The 21,868-nt window shown below is 47.2% G+C and overlaps 1 protein-coding gene across 1 annotated transcript in view; it reads left to right on the top strand.

The window, feature by feature from the left end:
• Positions 1 to 1,020: 1,020 nt before the first annotated feature.
• Positions 1,021 to 21,868, top strand: part of CRLS1 (cardiolipin synthase 1) — a 37,538-nt gene continuing 16,690 nt past the window's right edge. The window contains exons 1-4 of the mRNA XM_073553875.1: positions 1,021 to 1,442; positions 3,131 to 3,268; positions 3,801 to 3,930; positions 4,787 to 4,872. Coding sequence (XP_073409976.1) covers positions 1,134 to 1,442; positions 3,131 to 3,268; positions 3,801 to 3,930; positions 4,787 to 4,872 — 663 coding nt within the window. The 5' untranslated portion in view covers positions 1,021 to 1,133. The remainder of the gene's footprint in view (positions 1,443 to 3,130; positions 3,269 to 3,800; positions 3,931 to 4,786; positions 4,873 to 21,868) is intronic.

Genomic DNA, 21,868 nt, shown 5'->3' with positions numbered 1-21,868 from the left:
GCTCTCTTGTATGATGACTCTCGGTGGCGCTCTCTTGTATGATGACTGTCGCTGGCGATCTCTTGTATGATGACTCTCGGTGGCGCTCTCTTGTATGATGACTCTCGCTGGCGCTCTCTTGTATGATGACTCTCGGTGGCGCTCTCTTGTATGATGACTGTCGGTGGCGCTCTTATGATGACTGTCGGTGGCGCTCTCTTGTATGATGACTGTCGCTGGCGCTCTCTTGTATGATGACTCTCGGTGGCGCTCTCTTGTATGATGACTGTCGGTTGCTCTCTTGTATGATGACTCTCGGTGGCGCTCTCTTGTATGATGACTGTCGCTGGCGCTCTCTTGTATGATGACTGTCGCTGGCGCTCTCTTGTATGATGACTGTCGCTGGCGCTCTCTTGTATGATGACTGTCGGTTGCTCTCTTGTATGATGACTCTCGGTGGCGCTCTCTTGTATGATGACTGTCGCTGGCGCTCTCTTGTATGATGACTGTCGGTGGCGCTCTCTTGTATGATGACTGTCGCTGGCGCTCTCTTGTATGATGACTGTCGCTGGCGCTCTCTTGTATGATGACTGTCGGTTGCTCTCTTGTATGATGACTCTCGGTGGCGCTCTCTTGTATGATGACTGTCGCTGGCACTCTCTTGTATGATGACTGTCGGTGGCGCTCTCTTGTATGATGACTGTCGCTGGCGCTCTTATGATGACTCTCGGTGGCGCTCTCTTGTATGATGACTGTCGCTGGCGCTCTCTTGTATGATGACTCTCGGTGGCGCTCTCTTGTATGATGACTGTCGCTGGCGCTCTTATGATGACTGTCGGTGGAGCTCTCTTGTATGATGACTGTCGGTGGCGCTCTCTTATGAAGACTCCGATGTTGTCACCTCACCTTTCACCACTGAACTGTGAAGAGAGGAGGCGGTAAAATGACGTACTTAAAAATCCCCTCAGAGCTGGACGCGCCCATAGGGCGGGGTTTCTGCTTTCCGTCAGCAAGGTAACGCCGCCTCCAGCCTCGACAGGAGGCGCAGCAAGGGGTTAACGCCGTAAAGTGTGCCGCCTGTCGCACAGACGCGGCCGGGAGTGAGGGCAGGGCGGCCGCATGGGGAGCGGTGAGCCCCAGCTGTCACCATCGCGATGTCGGTGCTAGCGCTGCTGCTGGGCCGGTGCTCGCCCTCTGCGCTCCGCTGTCCGGCACGGCGGCTGATAAGGGGCCGCCATGTGTTCCGGGGCGCCCGGGCTCGCCATGTGCTGGGTGTACGGGACATTCCGGAGAGGGGCCCCCCGGTCACCAGGCCGCTGCTCTCCGCTCATCTGCTCCGGTCCCTGCACGGCCGCGCCGCCCTGCTCCTGCTGCGGCCCTGCGGGAGAACGGCGTGCGGGCGGCACAAGTCCGGGAGCCCCGAGGAGGAGAGCGGCGCCGCCCGGACCCCCGAGCCCGACCTGGTGAGTGTAGGCGGGAGGGAGGGTCACCGGGGCAGCCGCCACTAGGTACCGCTGCTGCCAGTCACATCACCTGTACTGGAGCTTGTGCACATGTTGCAGATTTGGTGCGTTTTTGCCATACATGGTTGTAAGCAAATCTGCACGCCCCAGGTTGTCATGGCGACCCATCGTCGTGTGACACGGGCGCTCCCGGCGTGTGCATGTAGTATGTCGCTGTCAGAGATTGACAGCGGCATTTAACATGTTAACAGCCGCGGTCGGATCACGATTCCACCCACGGCTGTTCAGATCAGCTGTCATGTGCCGGAAAAGGTGTGGGTTCTGTGCGGAGCCTGCACCAAACGGGAAGGCACCCAATGACGGACCCTGCACGTCGTTGGGTGTTAAGGGGTTAATACTACTGCTATACTGCGCTTGTCACTAATGCTAAAAATATATTTACAAAATTGGAACTTGCATTACTTCCATAGTAAAAAGGTGACTGCTACATTATGTACATATGCAATATTGGTACTCAGCACCGGGTGCCCAAGAAAGCGCTCATCATCATTCTCCCCGGCTCTGGCTGTTATCAGCGCTAGCGGGGAGAATGTTGGGAGTTGTCTTCAACTAATAACAGCAAGAGGTGGCGGATGGGAGTACTACACCAATCAGCCTACACCCGCTGCCGCTAATAAGGCCGGGATCACACACAGCGAGATACGGCCGAGTCTCGCAGGTTAAAACCAAGCTCTGGTGCCGGCACTCTGGAGCGGAGCGTGCAGCCGCACAGCAATTCATGGAGCTCCGCTCCGGAGTCAGAGCTTGGTTTTAACCTGCGAGACTCGGCCGTATCTCGCTGTAGTGTGACTCCGGCCTAACAGTGAGAGCAGACGGCTGATGGGATTTTATCAGATGCCGCCTATGCTATTAATGAGTAAATAAAACTGCGCGGGCTACACTGTGTTATTGATAACCAGTTAGGCAAAACTCAGCTGTCAGCAAGATTGGTTATCAAGAGTAGAGGGGGGCCCCATGCCGTATTTTTAATTATTTCAATAAATAAAACAGTGTTGGTTCCTCTACCCCTCCCCTCCCCTCATTTTTGACAACCGGCTTTGCTAAAGATGACAGCTGGGGGCTGGTAATCTCAGACTAGAAAGGGGCCATGGATATTGCACCCCCCACCCCAGCCTAAAAATAGCAGCCCGCAGCTGATAATAGGTGGGCACTGGGAGGTTGTGTATTCCTGGGCTATGATAGGTGGAGACCGGGAGGTTGTGTATTCCTGGGCTATGATGGGTGGGCACTGGGAGGTTGTGTATTCCCGGGCTATGGTGATGGGTGGGCACCGGGAGGTTGTGTGTTCCCGGGCTATGATGATGGGTGGGCACTGGGAGGTTGTGTATTCCCGGGCTATGATGATGGGTGGGCACCGGGAGGTTGTGTATTCCCGGGCTATGATGATGGGTGGGCACCGGGAGGTTGTGTATTCCCGGGCTATGATGATGGGTGGGCACTGGGAGGTTGTGTATTCCCGGGCTATGATGATGGGTGGGCACTGGGAGGTTGTGTATTCCCGGGCTATGATGATGGGTGGGCACCGGGAGGTTGTGTATTCCCGGGCTATGATGGTAGGTGGGCATCGGGAGGTTGTGTATTTCTATACTGGTATTAACCCTGGGAATGTTCTTCATTCTGTTTTACAGTATGAAAATCCATGGACGATCCCAAATCTCTTGTCTATGACCAGGATCGGTCTGTCTCCTGTACTCGGTTACCTGATTGTCGCAGAAAACTTTAATTTTGCTCTTGGAATTTTTGTTCTCGCCGGTATAACGGATTTGGTGAGTGGTCATCAGCTCTGGTCATCAGTGTATAAACCAGACGTTGTTTACTCTTAACAAGGTGTCTCATTTACGTTATACTGCAGAAGATGAGGTGGGTGGGGTATTTGTGTGGGAACAGCAACTTAGTCTTCACATACCATGAAATGGTGGAAGCACAAATAGCCGTTCAGTTTTTCTCATTTTTAGAGTCTGTAGGATGTGGGTTCCATCTCGCGGTCTCTCGCCTATATCTAGAGCTGGTTCCTTCCACCCAAATCCCTTGTGAGAAAGGGGCCGAGCCCCATATTGGATACAAGTGCAGATCCTAGAGGTGTGTGCTGCACCCATCGGACATTTATGATGTCATCCGTGTCTGTGATGGGAGCACCCTGGCAAATTTGTCGATCTGTGGTTCTGAGTATAAACGTGTTTGGCTCGCAGCAATCTCTTATGACCTTTCTAAAAGGCAGGCTTGAATGACAATTTCCACACGTATTTGAGATGGAGATCACTGATTTTTGGCTTTCTAATGTTTGTGTTCTGGTTATAGCTGGATGGCTATATCGCAAGGAACTGGGCCAATCAGAAGTCTGCGTTGGGAAGCGCTCTGGATCCACTTGCAGACAAAATCCTCATCAGTGTCCTGTATGTCTGCTTAACGTATGCAAATCTAATCCCAGGTAAGTAGGTGGCAAGCCAAGATGTCGAATGTCAGGATTTATATGTTTCATGATCGCTCCATCCACCACATTTGCTTTCAAGGGGTTGTACCACAATCAACTTGTCACCTGTCCGCGTGATCAGTCACGAGTGTCTAATCCTTCCAACCATGAGAAGGAGAACTGGGGTCCTGTGTCCCCAATTTGAATGGCGCATGGGTTGTGTGTGTTCACGACCAATGAAAACCGTAACCCTGTCAGTCCCATTAATTTCAAACAGGTGGGCTGCGAGAGTGCAGTCAGCACGCCAGTCACAATGGGGACGCGGGACCATCCTTCTGGTCATCGTTGTGGAAGTCCAGTGTTTACTGGTTTAGTCGCTTTTCAATCACTGGTGTCGTATTTTGTCCTTGTTCTGTGCGGCTCTCAGGAGTTTTTGACTAATGGGTTTGAGGTTAATGGGATTTCATTGTATAAAACTTGTGCACTCGCTAAATGTGCGCATGGGGGGCTAGAGTAAATGAAGTTAATCAATGCGATCCAGTGTTGGCGCTGCTATCCGGGTTAGATGGGTCATTCAGAGAGGGCGTATATAACCACCAATGTAACGCCCAGTACCAGCTCCTGCAATGGCATGTAGTGGGGCCTGGTACTGCCAGCTCTAGATTCATCTAAATTTGGCACTTTTCAGGTATCTGTCCGGATGTGGACACACATCCATGGAGATGCTATGGCCGTGTAGGCTACGTGCAGATAGGGCCAGCAGTAAGTTGATGGCACAGTCATATAATTTGGCTTAGCGGCGGATCTGCGCACGTCAGTTGTTCGTTTGATCAATCATTAATCCTGTGCTGTGTCTGGTGTTACTGTTTTTCAGTTCCTCTGACAGTCATGATCATCTTGAGGGATGTTGCGTTGATCGGTGCTGTTTTTTACGTCCGCTACAAAACCCTTCCACCTCCAGTAAGTACGTGTGATGTGTGCACGCTTCCCCGTGTGTCCACAGCTTAAAGGGGTATTCCGTTGTTTTCTTATACCACACTACTATAAGATTAGTCGCTTCTTGGATTCCGTGAGAATCTATTGTCAGAACCCCCCCCCCCCCACCCAATTTCTCACCAAAATCCTATTTTTTTTTTTTTTTTTTCTTTCCAATACTACAACGGCTCTACCATTGCTCTTTGGTTGCAGATTAGTGATTAGCGAGTGTGCTCGGATAAGGTGTCATAATCGCGTATTTTCAGCGTGCTCGGAAAAAAAAATTGCTTGAGGCGCAGCAGCTGATCTACAACCCCAACATATGCAGGGATTGTCTGTTTGCTCGGGAATCCCCTGTATGTGTGACAGCTGTTGAAGAGCCACGAGACATGCGGTGCCTCGAGCATTTATTACGAACATGCCGAAAATACTCAATTAGAACACGAGCATGCTGGGATAACCCCTTATCCGAGCACACTCGCTCATCACTATTGCAGATCTCTAGAGGACCGGTCACAAGGTTGTGTCCAGTGTTTGCCCTTATTTTATTCCTGCTGCTTCTTTGAGTATTTTGCTTGTGGTATTTGTAGAATCTGCCATACGGTGCCCGAGATACACACATTATGTATCGTGCTAATTTTTTGGTCTTTTGTAGATGGGGTGTGGCTCTGTGGCTCACAGGGCAATAAAGCAGAAAAACCTAAAGACCCGCCCCAGAGGATCCTCTGAGACACACCCCTTTACTAAACCCCCCCCCCCCAAAAAAAAGTGTTAAAAAGTGAGGTCCATATCTCTAGCATCATATGATTGATTAACCCCTTCACCCCCAAGGGTGGTTTGCACGTTCATGACCGGGCCAATTTTTACAATTCTGACCACTGTACCTTTATGAGGTCATAACTCTGGAACGCTTCTATGGATTCCGGTGATTCTGACATTGTTTTCTCGTGACATATTGTACTTCATGTTAGTGGTAAAATTTCATTCAAATAACTTGCGTTTATTTGTGAAAAAAATGGAAATTTGGCGAAAATTTCGCAATTTTCCAACTTTGAATTTTTATGCCCTTAAATCACAGAGATACTGCACACAAAAAACTTGATAACTAACATTTCCCACATGTTTACTTTACATCAGCACAATTTTGAAACCAAAATTTTTTTTTGTTAGGAAGTTATAAGGGTTAAAAGTTGACCAGCGATTTCTCATTTTTACAACACCATTTTATTTTTAGGACCACATCACATTTGAAGCCACTTTGAGGGGTCTATATGATAGAAAATACCCAAAAGTGACACCATTCTAAAAACTGCACCCCTTAAGGTGCTCAAAACCACATTCAAGAAGTTTATTAACCCTTTAGGTGCGTCACAGGAATTTTTTTGAATATTTAAAAAAAAATGAACATCTAACTTTTTTTCACAAAAAAAATACTTCAGGTTCAATTTTCTTTATTTTACCAAGGGTAACAGGAGAAATTGGACTGCAAAAGTTATTGTGCAATTTGTCCTGAGTATGCTGATACCTGATTTGTGGGGGGGAACGACTGTTTCGGCGCATGGCAGAGCTCAGAATGGAAGGAGCGCCGTTTGACTTTTTCAATGCAAAATTGGCTGGAATTCAGATCGGACGCCATGTCACGTTTGGAGAGTCCCTGATGTACCTAAACAGTGGAAACCCCCTACAAGTGACCCCATTTTGGAAACTAGACCCCCCAAGGAACTTATCTAGATATGTGGTGAGAACTTTGAACCCACAAGGGCTTTACAGAAGTTTATAACGTACAGCGGTACAATTAAAAAATCATATTTTTTCCACAAAAATGATCTTTTCATCCCAATTTTTATTTTCCCAAGGGTAACAGCACCCTAAAAGTTATTGTGCAATTTGTCCTGAGTACGCTGATACCCCACATGTGGGGGTAAACCACTATTTGGGTGCATGGCAGAGCTCGGAAGGGAAGCAACGCCATTTGACGTTTTTGGCTGGAATTGAGATCGGACACCATGTCGCGATTGGAAAACCCCTGATGTACCTAAACAGTGGAAACCCCCCCCCCGTCAGGGCTCGGAAGGGAAGTAGTGACGTTTTGGAATGCAGACATTGATGGAATGGTCTGCGGGTGTCATGTTGCCTTTGGAGAGCCCCTAATGTACCTAAACAGTGGAAACCCCCCACAAATGACCCCATTTTGAAAACTAGACCCCCCTAAGGAACTTATCTAGATGTGAGGTGAGCACTTTGAACCCCCAAGGGCTTCACAGAAGTTTATAATGCCCGGGCATGAAAATAAAAAAATCGTATTTTTTCCACAAACATGATCAATTAGTCCCCAATTTTTTTCATTTTCCCAAGGGTAACAGGAGAAATTGGACCGCAAAAGTTGTTGTCCAATTTGTCATGAGTATGCTGACACCCCATATGTGGGAGAAAACTACTTTATGGACACACGTCGGGGCTCGGAAGGGAAGCAGTGCCATTTTGGAATGCAGACTTTGATGGAGTGGTCTGCGGGTGTCATGTGCGTTTGGAGAGCCTCTGATGTACCTAAACTATTGAAACTCCCAACAAGTGACCCCATTTTGGACACTAGACCCCCCCACGGAATTTATCTAGATGTGTGGTGAGCACTTTGAACCCCCAAATGCTTCACAGAAGTTTATAACGCTCGGACGTGAAAATAAAAAAATCATTTTTTTCCACAAAAATGATATTTTTGTCCCCAATTTTTTATTTTCCTAAGGGTAACAGGAGAAATTGGACCCCAAAAATTGTTTTGCAATTTGTCCTGAGTAGGCTGATACCCTACATGTGGGGGTAAAACACTGTTTGGGCGCATGGCAGAGCTTGGAAGGGAAGGAGCACCATATGACTTTTTCAACTCAGAATTGGCTGGAATTGAGATCAGACGCAATGTTGCATTTGGAGAGCCCCTGATGTGCCCTAACAGTGGAAACCCCCAATTCTAACTCCAACCCGAACCCCAACACACCCCTAACCCAAGCCCTAACCCAAGCCCGGAAATAAATACTTTTTTTTAATTTTATTATTTTTCCCTAACTAAGGGGGTGATAACGGGGGGTTTGATTTACTATTTATGGCGGTTTTTATTTTTGGCAGCTGTCGCACGCTAAAAGACGCTTTTTATTGTAAAAATAGTTTTTGCATCACCACATATTGAGAGCTATAATTTTTCCGTATTTTGACCCACCGAGTCATGTGAGGTCTTATTTTTTGCGGGACGAGTTGACGTTTTTATTGGTACCATTTTCGGGCACGTGTCATTTTTTGATTGCTTTTTATTCCGATTTTTGTGACGCAGAATGAACAAAAACCAACGTTTCATGAATTTCTTATGGGGGAGTGCGTTTACACCGTTCCGCGTGCGGTAAAATTGATAAAGCGGTTTTATTCTTCGGGTCAGTACGGTTACAGCGATACCTCATTTAGGTCGTTTTTTTATGTTGGTTTTATGCAATGAAAACTATTTTATATAAAAAAATTATTTTTGCATCGCTTTATTCTGCGAGCTATAACTTTTTTATTTTTTCGCTGATGATGCTGTGTGGCGGCTCGTTTTTTGCGGGACAAGATGACGTTTTCAGCGGTACCATGGATATTTATATGCGTCTTTTTGATCGCGCGTTATTACACTTTTTGTTTGGCGGTATGATAATAAATCATTATTTTTTGCTTCGTTTTTTATTTTTTAAGGGGTTCGCTAAAGGTGTTAACTAATGGGACAGTTTTATAGGGCGGGTCGTTACGGACGCGGCGATACCTAATATGTGTACTTTCATTGTTTTGGTTTCTTATTTTCAAAAAATGAATTTATTGGGGAATATTTTTTTTTTTTTTTTTTTACTAATTTATTTGGCGATTTTTTTTTTTTTTTTTTTTTTTTTTTTAATTATTTTTACACTTTTTTTTAATTTTTTTTTTTTTTACTTTATTACATAGTCCCAGGTGGGACATCACTGTCCTGTGACAGATCGCTGATCTGTTACATCACAGATCACGGTGACAGATCAGCAATCTGTCACAGGCAGTGCACAAGGCTTCCTCATGCCTGCGCTTTGCAGGCACTGAGGAAGCCAGCTTCCTCCAGGCCCCCGAAGGCCCCCGTCGCCATCTTGGATCCGGGGGCCTGGAGGAAAGGAGTCCCCCGCAGCAGCGCTGCACATTGCGCTGCCGTGGGGGGCTCAGGGAAGCACGGAGGGAGCCCCCTCCCTCCCGATGCTTCCCTTTAACTCCTGGTACACCGCGATCATGTTTGATCGCGGTGTGCAAGGGGTTAACGTGTCGGGGGCGGTCCGTGACCGCCCCTGACACATAGTGCCGGGTGTCAGCTGTGATAATCAGCTGACACCCGGCCGCGATCAGCGGCGCTCACCACGTGGGCGCCAACTGATCGCGCTAGACGTACTGTCCATGGGCATAGGGGCCCGGGGCCCATGGACGGGATAGTACGTCTGATGTCAGGAAGGGGTTAAAAAAAAAAAAAAAAAAAAAATTTTGGCTGACACTTGCACACTGTTTGGCACCATGTATCACTTGGCATGTTCCTTTTAAAGCCTTCCTATGAACATTTCCAGGAGTGGTTCCAGAAGGAACTTCCTACTGTTTACACTGTGTTCCAAATTATTAAGCAAATGATATTTTTCTCTGATTTTTCCTAAATAGTCGGTACAAATGACAGTCAGTCTAATAAAAGTCATCACCCGTTAGAGTATACATCAAATTTTATTGAAGAAACCTCCCAATGCTAACAGTATAATTTCCAAAATGAATAAAAGCTCAAATTGCACTGTTCCAAATTATTAGGCACAGTAGAATTTCTAAACATTTGATCTGTTTTAAAGAACTGAAAATGCTCGTTTGTGGAATTTGCAGCATTAGGAGGTCAAATTCACTGAACAAAAAAGCGATTTAACTCCAAAACATCCTAACAAGCCAAGTTACATGTTAACATAGGAACCCTTCTTTGATATCACCTTCACAATTCTTGCATCCATTGAACTTGTGAGTTTTTGGAGAGTTTCTGCTTGGATTTCTTTGCATGAAGTCAGAATAGCCCCCAGAACTGCTGTTTTGATGTGAACTGCCTCACACCCTCATAGATCTTTTGCTTGATGATACTCCAAAGGTTATCCATAGGGTTGAGGTCAGGGGAAGATGGTGGCCACACCATGAGTTTATCTCCTTTTATGCCCATAGCAGTCAATGACTCAGAGGTCTTCTTTGCAGCATGAGATGGTGCGTGGTCATGCATGACGATGATTTTGTTCCTGAAGGCAGGTTTCTGCTTTTTATACCATGGAAGACAGCTGTCAGTCAGAAACTCTATATACTTTGTAGAGGTCATTTTCACACCTTCAGGAACCTTAAAGGGCCCTACCAGCTGTTTCTCCATGATTCCAGCCCAAAACATGACTCCTCCACCTCCTTGCTGACGGCGCAGCCTTGTTGGGACATAGTGGCCATCCACCAACCATCCACTACTCCATCCATCTGGACCATCCAGGGTTGCTCGACACTCAGTAAACAAGACTGTTTGAAAATTAGTCTTCATGTATGTCTGGGCCCACTGCAACCATTTCTGCTTGTGAGCACTGTTTAGGGGTGGCCGAATAGTAGATTTATGCACCACAGCAAGCCTTTGAGGGATCCTACACCTTGAGGCTCGAGGGACTCCAGAGGCACCAGCAGCTTTAAATATCTGTTTGCTGGTTTGTAATGGCTTTTTAGCAGCTGCTCTCTTAATCCGATGAACTTGCCTGGCAGAAACCTTCCTCATTCTGCCTTTATCAGCACAAACATGTCTGTGCTCAGAATCAACCACAAATCTCTTAACAGTACGATGATCACGTTTAAGTTTTTGGGAAATATCTAATGTTTTCATCTCTTGACCAAGGCATTGCACTATTTGATGCTTTTCAGCAGCAGACAGATCCTTTTTCTTTCCTAAATTCCTTGAAACCTGTGCCCTGCTTAATAATGTGGAACATCATTCTTAAGTAGTTTTCCTTTAATTGAGCTCATCTTGTAAACTAATTATCACAGGCGTTTGAGATTGATTTCAGTGATCCAAAGAGCCCTGATACACAATACCATCTATGAGTTTATTTGAAAAATAAAAAATTACATCTTTAGGACACTTAAATCCAATTTGCATAATAATTTGGAACACAGTGTATATTCGTGTTTCCTGAAGGTATGACTGATGGAAAAACCTCCAGATAAGCTTCCTGTAAGAGGAGGATAAAAGAATCTCTAATTCTTATCCAATCTATATATAAAGCTTGTTTTAGCAGGCTGTGATCACTCTTCCTACCATTTTTTGAAAGTGAGGGGTCTTTTGCTGTCTCTGTGGACCCTCTAATCAGTGCTGTGTGCAGCGGGAGGTCCAGTAACGCTCTGTGTAAGAGTATCAGGCCTTGTAAGGATAGGATGTCCCTTTTGGCAGTTTGTCCTGCTTGCCTGTAACTATAGGCCGATCGGTCTTGACAGCTGGCACTGGACAGTTAGGCTAGTTTCACATTAGTGTTACAGGGCGCAGCGCACAGCCGCCGCTAAACCTGGGCCGCGCCCCCTCCGGTCAGTTCCTTTTCTGATCACATGACGCTGCATGCGATCAGCGTACCCTATATTTAGCATTGGGTGCGCTGGTCTACTTTTGCTGGCGCTGCGCCCAGCGCACAACAATGCATCACATCACGCTTTTGTGCGCTGGGTGCAGCGCCAGCAAAATCAGACCAGCGTAACCAACACTAAATATAGGGTACTCTGAACTCATGCAGCGTCATGCGATCAGAGCAGGAACTGACCGGAGGGGGCGGGGCTTAGCAGCGGCCGTGTGCTGCGCCCTGTAACGCTAGTGTGAAACTAGCCTTAGAGGAGAGCCACTATTTTTGGTAATCTATTCCATTATTTCTAAACACTGTTTTTCGGTGATTCCTTTGTATCCCCGTTCATACTGCAGGCACACACACAAATGATACACCATTTTAAAGGTAAACTTGCCCCCTTCAGCAAGAAGATAGCCAAACAAACCACACATCCACGATTTGATCACAATATACAGTTTAAACATTAATTTTCATAAACCTGCAGTAAGGAAAAATGACCTGCAGGTGGCACCACAGTACCCCAAAGCACACTACCAACACATTTGTATACATGCACTGCTTTTTCGTTGATTACTTCGCCCCACACACGATACACCATTTGAAAGGTAAACTTGCTCCCTTCAGCAAGAAAAGAGCCAAACAAACCACACATTCACGATTTTATCACTAAATACAGTTTAGTATTGTCTTTCATAAACCTGCAGAAAGACACAATGACCTGCAGGTGGCACCTCAACCGGAAAACATTTTTTGGCCTCTACTTATCAAAACAATTTATTGTATTAACAATCTACGTATATAAATACTGTTTTCAATCCGTTTTTTCCTTGCTCAGCATGGTTTGGGAGACCCCACCCCCCTCCTGTGTGACATGCACATAAATGAGCTATCTTACACCACAAGCCCATATACTAGGAGGTGCCTGTCTGTATCCTGTTCATTTAGACACTGTTCACATATTCAGGTTTGAAATACATTAGATAGGGACTGCTTCGTGAAGGGTTACCGTGACGTGGTGAAGCAGCTTGGTATACATTTTTTGCAAAAAACGTATCAACTACGAGGGGCGATCCAAAAGTAATAATGATCAATAGAGTTGAGCGACTTTTGGTTTTTTAGGGTCGAGTTTCTTTTCGTGAAACCGGACTTTTCCAAAAGTCGGGTCGAGCAAGATCGGCCGATTATAGGGAAAAGTCGGGGTCGTCCCGAAACACGAAACCCAATGTAAGTCAATGGGGAATAAAAGTCGGCAGTGAGAGGAGGACAGGAAACACACCTACAGTGCCCATTTGAATGCCAAAAGCATCAATTCTTCTTACTTAAGCTTGTCAACCTTAATTAACTTCATAATACAAGTTACGCACTGAAAAATGGGGGTTATTTGGCTAAAGTTGTGGGGGGGTAGGGCTGGCTCCAGGTTTTCATGTGCCCTGGGCGAAAGAGCGCCCCTTTAACACATACCACAACTCATCATGCTCCGATACGGCAGAGAAATAGCGGTATAGTACAATGAAAAATACTTCACTTTTTACATCTCATGACGAGGCCCATCTATTTCTCCATACAGAATCATTGGTCCCATATAATGTTTGAAACAGTATATGATGAGCTCCACATAATGCTACAGTATATGTTGGTCCCCATGGATGAAGCTCCACTGTCTTATGGGCCCAAATAATGCTCCAAACATAATGGGCCCCATTTCTAATGTTCTAGTGTATAATGGGCCCTGTAAATGCTGCTCCAGTGTCTGATGTCCACCTTTGGAATGTTCCAGTGTATGGTGGGCCCCATCTATCATTCTCCAGAGTATAGTGCTCCCCAAAAATTGCTGTCCCAACATTGAAAACAATCAAATAAGTCTCCTCGCTAGGGAATCCCTGTACTAGTCTGGACTCCTCGTCGTCCCCATCTTCCATCTCACTGCACAGTATTTCAACCTTGCAAGTGCTGTGATCCTGAGCAAGCAGGGGGGGCCCACTCGTTGGCGACGGCACTGGCACAGGGCCCCTGATAGTACGGTGGTGTCTGATGGCGGGTGGGCCGAACCTGCACTTTCATCTGCAGCTTCCTCTTTGTCACCGTGTAAGATGGAACTGTATATGGGAAGGGTAACCTGAGTTTCATCAGTGTCAGATTCAGGCCGTGTAGCGTGCGAGGGGAATGTAGTGGTCTGGGTCAATGTACCAGCAGATTCATCGAGCAGTGGCTGGGCATCAGTGCACTTGTGTCGCCCCCAGGAGTACGGTCGCCACAGTGGCATTACCTTCCTCCTAGGGAGTGTGATGTCATGCTTGGGAGCAATGAAGGATCTCTCTAGCAGGTTAACTGATTGGGCGGCGTTATTCCCACGAGTCATGACCCTCCAAACAGCGTTTATGAAGGCAAAGTGTTTGTTTTACGTGGGCAGTATGGTTGCAAAGCTGAACCTTAAAGGAATGTCCAGAAGGGCACCACCAGGAGTGGAGCCTACGGTTAAATTCGACTCCACCTGGGAAACCTCAACCATGCCAGCTACAGAACAGATGCACACATTGCAAGCTTAATTCCATTAACGAACGAGACTCCGTCATGCCCCGCGGTCCAAGTCCGGCTTACTAGAGGGACACGTGAGGCTCTGGCACATGAGATTGGCCAATAACTGGTGTGTCATGCCCTTACATGTCCGTGGCTGCATGTGCGCTACACTGAAAAGGCCAGCGTTTGTCGCTTACAGGTGCAGATAACCCGCTGAATAACGTTAGTGATGGGGATCACTGATTACAATTATTACCCGCGAACGATGATTTCCCAGTAAGTGCAGGTCAACCGCAGTTCCGGAATTAGGCCTAACCGTCATTCCTGAAAAAATGAAAAACTTACGTGTGCAAACCACAGGTGCTGTAGCTTAACAGCTCGCCAGCCGTTCTCACGCCCAGTATGGATTACACGTGATTGCACAAAGGTGAGAAAGGGTACCGTATCCCCGGATAACATGTATGGATAGCATAGCGTACACATTCAAAATATATGTCTATACATCAGGAGGCAGGCTCAGACGGTGTCAGGCCCAGTATGGCTTGCACGTGATTGCACAAAGGTGAGAAAGGGTACCGTATCCCCAGATAACATGTATGGATAGCATAGCGTACACATTCAAAATATATGTCTATACATCAGGAGGCAGGCTCAGACGGTGTCAGGCCCAGTATGGCTTGCACGTGATTGCACAAAGGTGAGAAAGGGTACCGTATCCCCAGATAACGTGTATCGATAGTGTCAGGGCTGTGGAGTCGGAGTCGGTGCTCATTTTGGTGGAGTCGGAGTTGGAGTCGGTATAAAATGGACCGACTCCGACTCCTAAAATATATAATAAATTGGGTACAGTAATTCAATGCAGGATGTGCTGAATATTTTTTCATAGGAGTTTGGGAAAGTTATGAAATGTCCTATAAATGGCTGTTATATTCCTGATCTAAGGCTACATTCACACACAGCGTTTTTCCTGTGTTTTTTGAGGATACGTTTTTCAGCTGCAAAAGCTGATCATCTTTTTAAAAAACTGCATCACCTGAAAGGTTTTTGAGCTCATAGATAATGTTTTCAATAGCAAAAGCAGATTAGAAATCTGCTCTATCTATCCATTTATCCATATCTGTCTATCCATATCGTATCTGTACCAAAAAGAATGAAAACCGGGTAGTACACCAATATATATTCTGTTCTATATAAATATCTTGATTATTGGATCATAAAAATGATTAAATGTCTGAGGTTCACATTGTACTACAATAAATTTTTCACTTAAATATAAGCAATATGTGTGGGAGTCGGAGTCGGTGTAAGGGAAATTGAGGAGTCGGAGTCGCAGGTTTGGCTTACCGACTCCACAGCCCTGGATAGTGTACACATTCAAAATATATGTCTATACATCAGGAGGCAGGCTCAGACGGTGTCAGGCAGAGTATGGATTTGACGGCCCAGACTACACAGCGGAGGAGCAGGGAGAGGTAAAGATTGCAAATGCTGGAGCCCTGCCAAAGCAAGGGGGGCCCACTCGTGGGCGTCGGTACTGGCACTGGGCCCCTCATAGTACGGCGGTGTGTCTGACGGCGGGTGTGCACCACCACCGTCAGAGACACTTGATTGCACTATGAGGGACCCTGTGCCAGTGCCCGCGCCCAAGAGTCGGCCTACCCACCTGTCCAGAGCAACGGCACTCGCACGGTGTCGTGCGCTAGGTGGTGACCCCGGCCATGGGGGGGGGGGGGGGGAGGCAGCACAGTTAGGGAGTTTTTGAAAGTGGCATATGTTGATGTTGGACATTCAGCTGATGCAAAAGGCGAAATAGGTCAAGTCCCAGGAAGAGGTGGACCAAAGCAAGCCATTTTTCTGTCACCCTATGTGTCATCAGGGGAAGGTGGGACAAAATCCTTGGAAACCCATGCATGGTTCATTTTAATGAAGGTTAGATCATCCACATTTTGGGTTGACAGACGGGTCCTTTTTTCTGTCAGGATTGATCCAGCTGCACTGAAGACTCTTTCCGATAGCACACTTGCAGCTGGGCAAGCGAGCTCCTGTAAGGCATATTGTGCCAATTCAGGCCAGGTGTCCAGTTTAGCGGCCCAATAGTCAAAGGGGAATGACCTGTGTGGGAGAACATCCATATGGGAGGAAAAGTAGTTTGTAACTATAGTTGACATTTGCTGTCTCCTGTCACTTTCCATCGATGCAGTATTACCAGTTGTGTGAGCGGTACTTGAAAAATCAGTCCACAACATTGTCATGAAACCCCTGTCTCCTACGCCACTTCTGCTGTGTGCACCACGAACACCTCTGCCACGCTGCACCCGGCCCGTACGGCTCGTGTGAGAACCATCACCGCTGCTGTGTGCTGGGAATGCCTCAAGCAACCGATTTACCAGAGTTGCTTGTTTATTAGCCAATATTAGGTCAAGGTTCTCCTGTGGCATGATGTTTTGTAATTTGCCTTTATAGCGTGGATCCAGGATGCTGGCCAACCAGTAGTCGTCATCGTTCATCATTTTGGCAATGCGGGGGTCCCTTTTTAGGATCTGCAAGGCATAATCTGACATGTGGGCCAATGTTCCCGGTGTCAATGATGCACTGCGAGTGCTGGTTGGAGGAGCACTTTCTGGCAAATCCACATCCCTCCAGTCACGCACAAACCCTGTACCAGACCTTCCCACGCCATCATTTTCACTTGCCCCACGAGATGCATCTTCCTCCCCTAAGTAATCATCCCCATCATCATCCTCCTCCTCCTCTTCTTCCTCCACCTCGTCCAGGAGAGATCCCTGAGCAGACAATGGCTGAATGTCATCAAGGATTCCCTCCTCGTCAACATTGGCTGCAGATGCCTGCTCCTTAAGATGCGTCAAAGTTTGCAAGAGCAGACGCATAAGTGGGATGCTCATGCTTAGGATGGTGTCGTCTGCGCTTACCAGCCGTGTGCATTCCTCAAAACACTGAAGGACTTTACAGAGGTCTTTCAGCTTCGACCACTGCACACCTGTCAACTCCATGTCTGCTCTCAAAGTGCCTGGCCGTGTATCCTCCCACAAATGCATTATGGCCTGCCTCTGCTCGCACAGCCGCTCAACCATGTGCAGGGTGGAGTTCCACCTTGTTGCAATGTCGATAATGAGGCGGTGGTTGGGAAGGTGGAGCAATCGCTGCAGCTTCTGCATACGAATGGAGTGTACAGGCGACCGGCGGATGTGCGCGCACAGTCTTCGCACCTTCTGGAGCAGGGCTGTTAACTCCGGATAATTTTTGAGGAAGCACTGCACCACCAGGTTCAAGGTGTGAGCCAAGCAAGGTATGTGGCTGAGTTTTGAAAGGGCTATGGCTGCCACAAAATTACGGCCGTTATCACTAACTACCTTGCCTGCCTCCAGATGTACACTGCCCAACCATGACTCAGTTTGTCGCTGAAAGTACTCGGCCAGCACCTCGGCGCTGTGTCTGTCGCCCAAACACATCATCTGCAACACAGCCTGCTGACGCTTTCCACTAGCTGCTCGATAGGGGGACACCTCGTGTGCAACAGTGGCAGCTGCAGACGGAATGCTCGTACGACTGCGCTCTGTGGACGAGCTTTCGCTTCTGGAGGAGGAGGGTCGAACGCCTACAGCCAACTGTTTCCTATACCGTGGGCTAGGCAGCAGTGTCCCACCACCGCTGTCCCATGTGGACCCTGCATCCACCACATTAACCCAGTGCGCAGTGATGGACACGTAACGGCCCTGGCCATACCGACTGGACCATGCATCAGTTGTGAGGTGCACCTTTCCACTCACTGACTGCTTGAGTGCATGGACAATGCGGTCTTTCACATGATGGTGGAGGGCTGGGATGGCTTTGCGAGAGAATTGGCGACTGGGTAGGTCATAGCGTGGTACTGCATAGGCCATGAATTCGCGGAAAGCTGCGCTTTCCACCAACCGATAGGGCATCATCTCAAACGAGATTAGTTTGGCAATGTGGGCGTTCAAACCCAGTGTACGCGGATGAGAGACTGAGTACTTTCTTGACCTACTCATAGTGTCTGGGAGGGTGAGCTGGACTTGAGAGCTGCATATGGTGGAAGTAGCGGTGGACAGGGCGGACTGAGAGAGGGTTGATGATGGTGATGGAGTTGGTGTTCTTTCTGATGGCCTAGATTCAGTCTTTCGTTGATATAACCGTGGGATTCCCTGACTGCTGTGGCCTTGCAACGACACCTCAACATTTGCTGCTGTGCTAACCGGTGGGCTTACAGTGGGGGAAACAATGTAGCGTTGCTGACTACCTTCGTTGTGATCAGTTGCACATGTGGCACTTGAGGTTTGGTGTTGTGTCCACGCTTGCAAGTGCATGGTGGTTAAATGTCTAAGCATGCAACTGGTATTCAAATTTTTCAGATTTTTCCCTCGGCTAAAGGTCTTTGCGCACTTCTTACAGATAACCTTGGCCTGATCATGAGGATTTTGTTCAAAAAAGTGCCACACTGCACTCTTCCTACTTTGGCAGACATTTTGCGGCCTAGCACGCTGTGATCTTTTGACCCTCTGGACAAGCTGTCCAGCAACTCTTTTTTTTGATTTTTGGAACCTGTCTTTGGAGTGCTCCGGGCCTGCCAGATAACAGCTGTTGCGATGTCGATGTCTGCTGTGGATGCTCCTCATCTGAGCTATTGGAAGCAGCACCCTCTTCCCCCAATGGATGCCAATCTGGGTCAACAACTGGGTCATCCATCACCTCCTCTTCAATGTCATGTGCACCTTCCTCTGTGTCACCGTGTATGGTGGTATAGTGTGCGGGAAGGGGCACCTGAGTCTCATCAGGGTCAGAATCTGGCTCTGTACACTGCGAGGACAATGTAGTGCTCTGAGTGAATGTACCAGCAGAATCATCTATCAGCGGCTGTGCATCAGTGCACTCCATGTCAGATTCATCTTGGCCTGGGTAATTCACCATTTCACTTGATAATCCAGGCATGGTATGTGAAAACAGCTCCATGGAGTAATGAGTAGTATGGCCTGCGTCATCCTTCAATCTTGGTTGGGGTGAAAGACACAAGGAAAGGTGTGGTTCATGAACATGAGCCTCCAATGACGACTCAGTGCTTTTACTTTTTACAACTTCAGAAGAGGAGGCAATAGAGCTGGAGGCTGAGTCAGCAGTGTAAGACAAAACTTTTTCCTGATGCTCTGGCTTTAAAAGCGGTTTGCCAACTCCTAGAAAACTAAGCCTTCGAGGCCTTATGGAGCCAGACGATGACGCAGGCTCAACACCTCCTGCATTCGGTCCTATTTTGCTCTTGCCACTACCATCAGATCCACCACCAACACCATCATTACCAGCTGCCAACCCCCGCCCAATTCCATGGCCTCTTCCACCAGCCTTCCTCATTTTTTGTAGAAATGTAGACAAAATCCAACAAACTATATAGTAATGTAAAACAAGGTGTCTATAGGACAGGGGAGATTTTGAATTTCTGCACACACTAGTGGACACTGGACACTTATGGATTGTGTGAGGCCCACTGAATATCAGAGCGCTATGTCACAGGCTCGATGGCACAGGTGTGAAAAAAGTGACTACAGGATCACAGAGATTTTGAATTTCTGCACACACTAGTGGACACTGGACACTTTTGGATTGTGTGAGGCCCACTGAATATCAGAGCGCTATGTCACAGGCAGAAATTGGCTAGTGTATCACAAACTACAAGGTGTATGTAGAATTGGGCAGAATAGGAATCTCCCTAGAGTGTAGGTCTGTAAGAACGGAACAAGTCCTCCACTTATCCTTCCACAGTGACACACAGCTTCACTGTGGCCGTGATAACAGCCGTTACACGGTACTGAGAGGAGCGTGCACGTACACGGCTGTCCGGTGTACGTAAAATTGTCAAGCTCCGTGTTTTTTAAGTATACGGACTGACACGCTGTCTCTCTATAGTTTTGAATGTGATCAAACGGCAAATATATTTAACTGTTTGAAAGCTAGACAAAACTAGTAGGTGCAGGTCTGTAAGAACAGAACATGTCCTCGACTTATTCTCACAGAGTGACACACAGCTTCACTGTGGCTGTGATAACAGCCGTTACACGGTACTGTGTGAGGAGCGTACACCGCTGTATGGTGTGAAAAAATGCACGCTTAGTACCTCAGCAGGACAAAAAAAAAAATTGGGATTGCTTTTAAAAAAGCAGTTTGCAGAGCAGTGGGTAAACAGCAATGCAGCTGTCAGGAAGCCTTAGAAGGCAGCCTAACAACCAACACCGCTGATCCACCACAATATAGCCTCCCCTTGCACTGCACACACAGTGACTGGTGTGTTGTACAGGCAAAATCGCTAGCAGCAGAAGCAGTTTTTTTCTTCTTCTCTGCCTAACGCTCTCCCTACAGAATCAGCAGCAGCAACCTCTCCCTATGCTAAGATCGGCAGAAGTAAGATGGCGGTCGGCGTGCACGCCCTTTTATACCCCCTGTGACGCCCACCAAAGCAAGCCAATCACTTGCATGCCCTTCTGAAAGATGGTGGTGACCCCTGCCTATGTCATCACGTTGCCCACAGTTTCCGTGGATCCTGATTGGCTGAAAAAGAGCGCAAAACAAACTTTTGAAATGCGACTTTTGAAATTTTTCGACCTGTATCGCTCAACTCTAATAATCAATAATAAACACAATGAATATAGTAAAAAAAAAAAAAAAAAATTATTTTTCTACATAGTCTCCTACCAAGTCTATACATTTAGTCCATCTCTATTCTAAACTTAGAATTCCCTTTGAAAAAAATTCTTGATCTTGACCCTCAAAAAACTCCCCAACAGCGGTTATCACGTCGCTATTGTCGTCAAATTTCTTGCCCCGGAGGTGTTCCTTGAGCCGAAGAAAGAGAAAGAGGTCACTGGGGGCTAGATCTGGCGAATAGGGGGGGTGTTCCACCAGTTCAAAGCCCGCTTCTTGAATGGTAGCCATGGCAACTGCAGCTTTGTGAGCCGGTGCGTTATCTTGGTGAAACAGCACTCCAGCCCGCAGTTTGCCGCGCCTTTTCTCCTTGATAGCCTCCCGCAATCTTCTTATTTGTTCTACGTAGTAGGAGCCCGTAATAGTGGCTCCCTTCTCCAAATAGGCCACCATAATTCCTTCAGCGTCCCAAAAAACGGCCGCCATAACCTTCCCTGCTGAGCTTGACACTTTGAATTTCTTCGGCGTCGGTTCGTCGGCTCGTTTCCATGTCATCGATTGTTTAGTTTCGGGATCAAAGTGGTGGATCCAGGTCTCATCCATGGTCAAAAAACGTGACAAAAAATTCTCCTTGTCTGCTTGGAACTTTTCGAGATTTGCTATTGAAATGTCAACTCGTTTCTTCTTTTGCTCGTCGGTTAACATTTTTGGCACCCAATGCGGGGAGACCTTTCTCATATGCAATTCTTTTGCAAGGATTCTTTCAATACTGCCATATGAGATCCCTGTGACCTCAGCTACATGCCTGATAGTCACTCTTCGATCTGCCAACACAACTTCTTCAATTTTTTTCATGTTTTCTTCATTGAGGGTCGTGGGTGGGCGTCCTTCGTGATGTTCATCTTCCGTCGATGTTCTTCCCAGCTTAAATTCCTTGGCCCAGCGTGCAACTGTGGAATATGGAGAAGAGTCCCCCAATGTTTCCACCAAGTCGCTGTGTATGTCTTTGGTAGACATTTTTTTTTCAAGCAGAGGTATTTGATGACAGCTCTGAACTCGTTTTTTTCCATTTTGATGTTCACTCCTTGGCAGTTCATATTCAAATGAATGTAGCTCCCGGCAATCGTGGCCTATTTAAGTGATTTTTTTTTTTTTCCTGGGCTAGTGGG

The sequence above is a fragment of the Dendrobates tinctorius genome, unplaced genomic scaffold (assembly GCF_039654945.1).
Source record: "Dendrobates tinctorius isolate UK_male_01 unplaced genomic scaffold, ASM3965494v1 ptg000203l, whole genome shotgun sequence".
Classification (NCBI taxonomy): Eukaryota; Metazoa; Chordata; class Amphibia; order Anura; family Dendrobatidae; genus Dendrobates; species Dendrobates tinctorius.
This window is presented reverse-complemented; position numbering and strand designations above follow the sequence as displayed.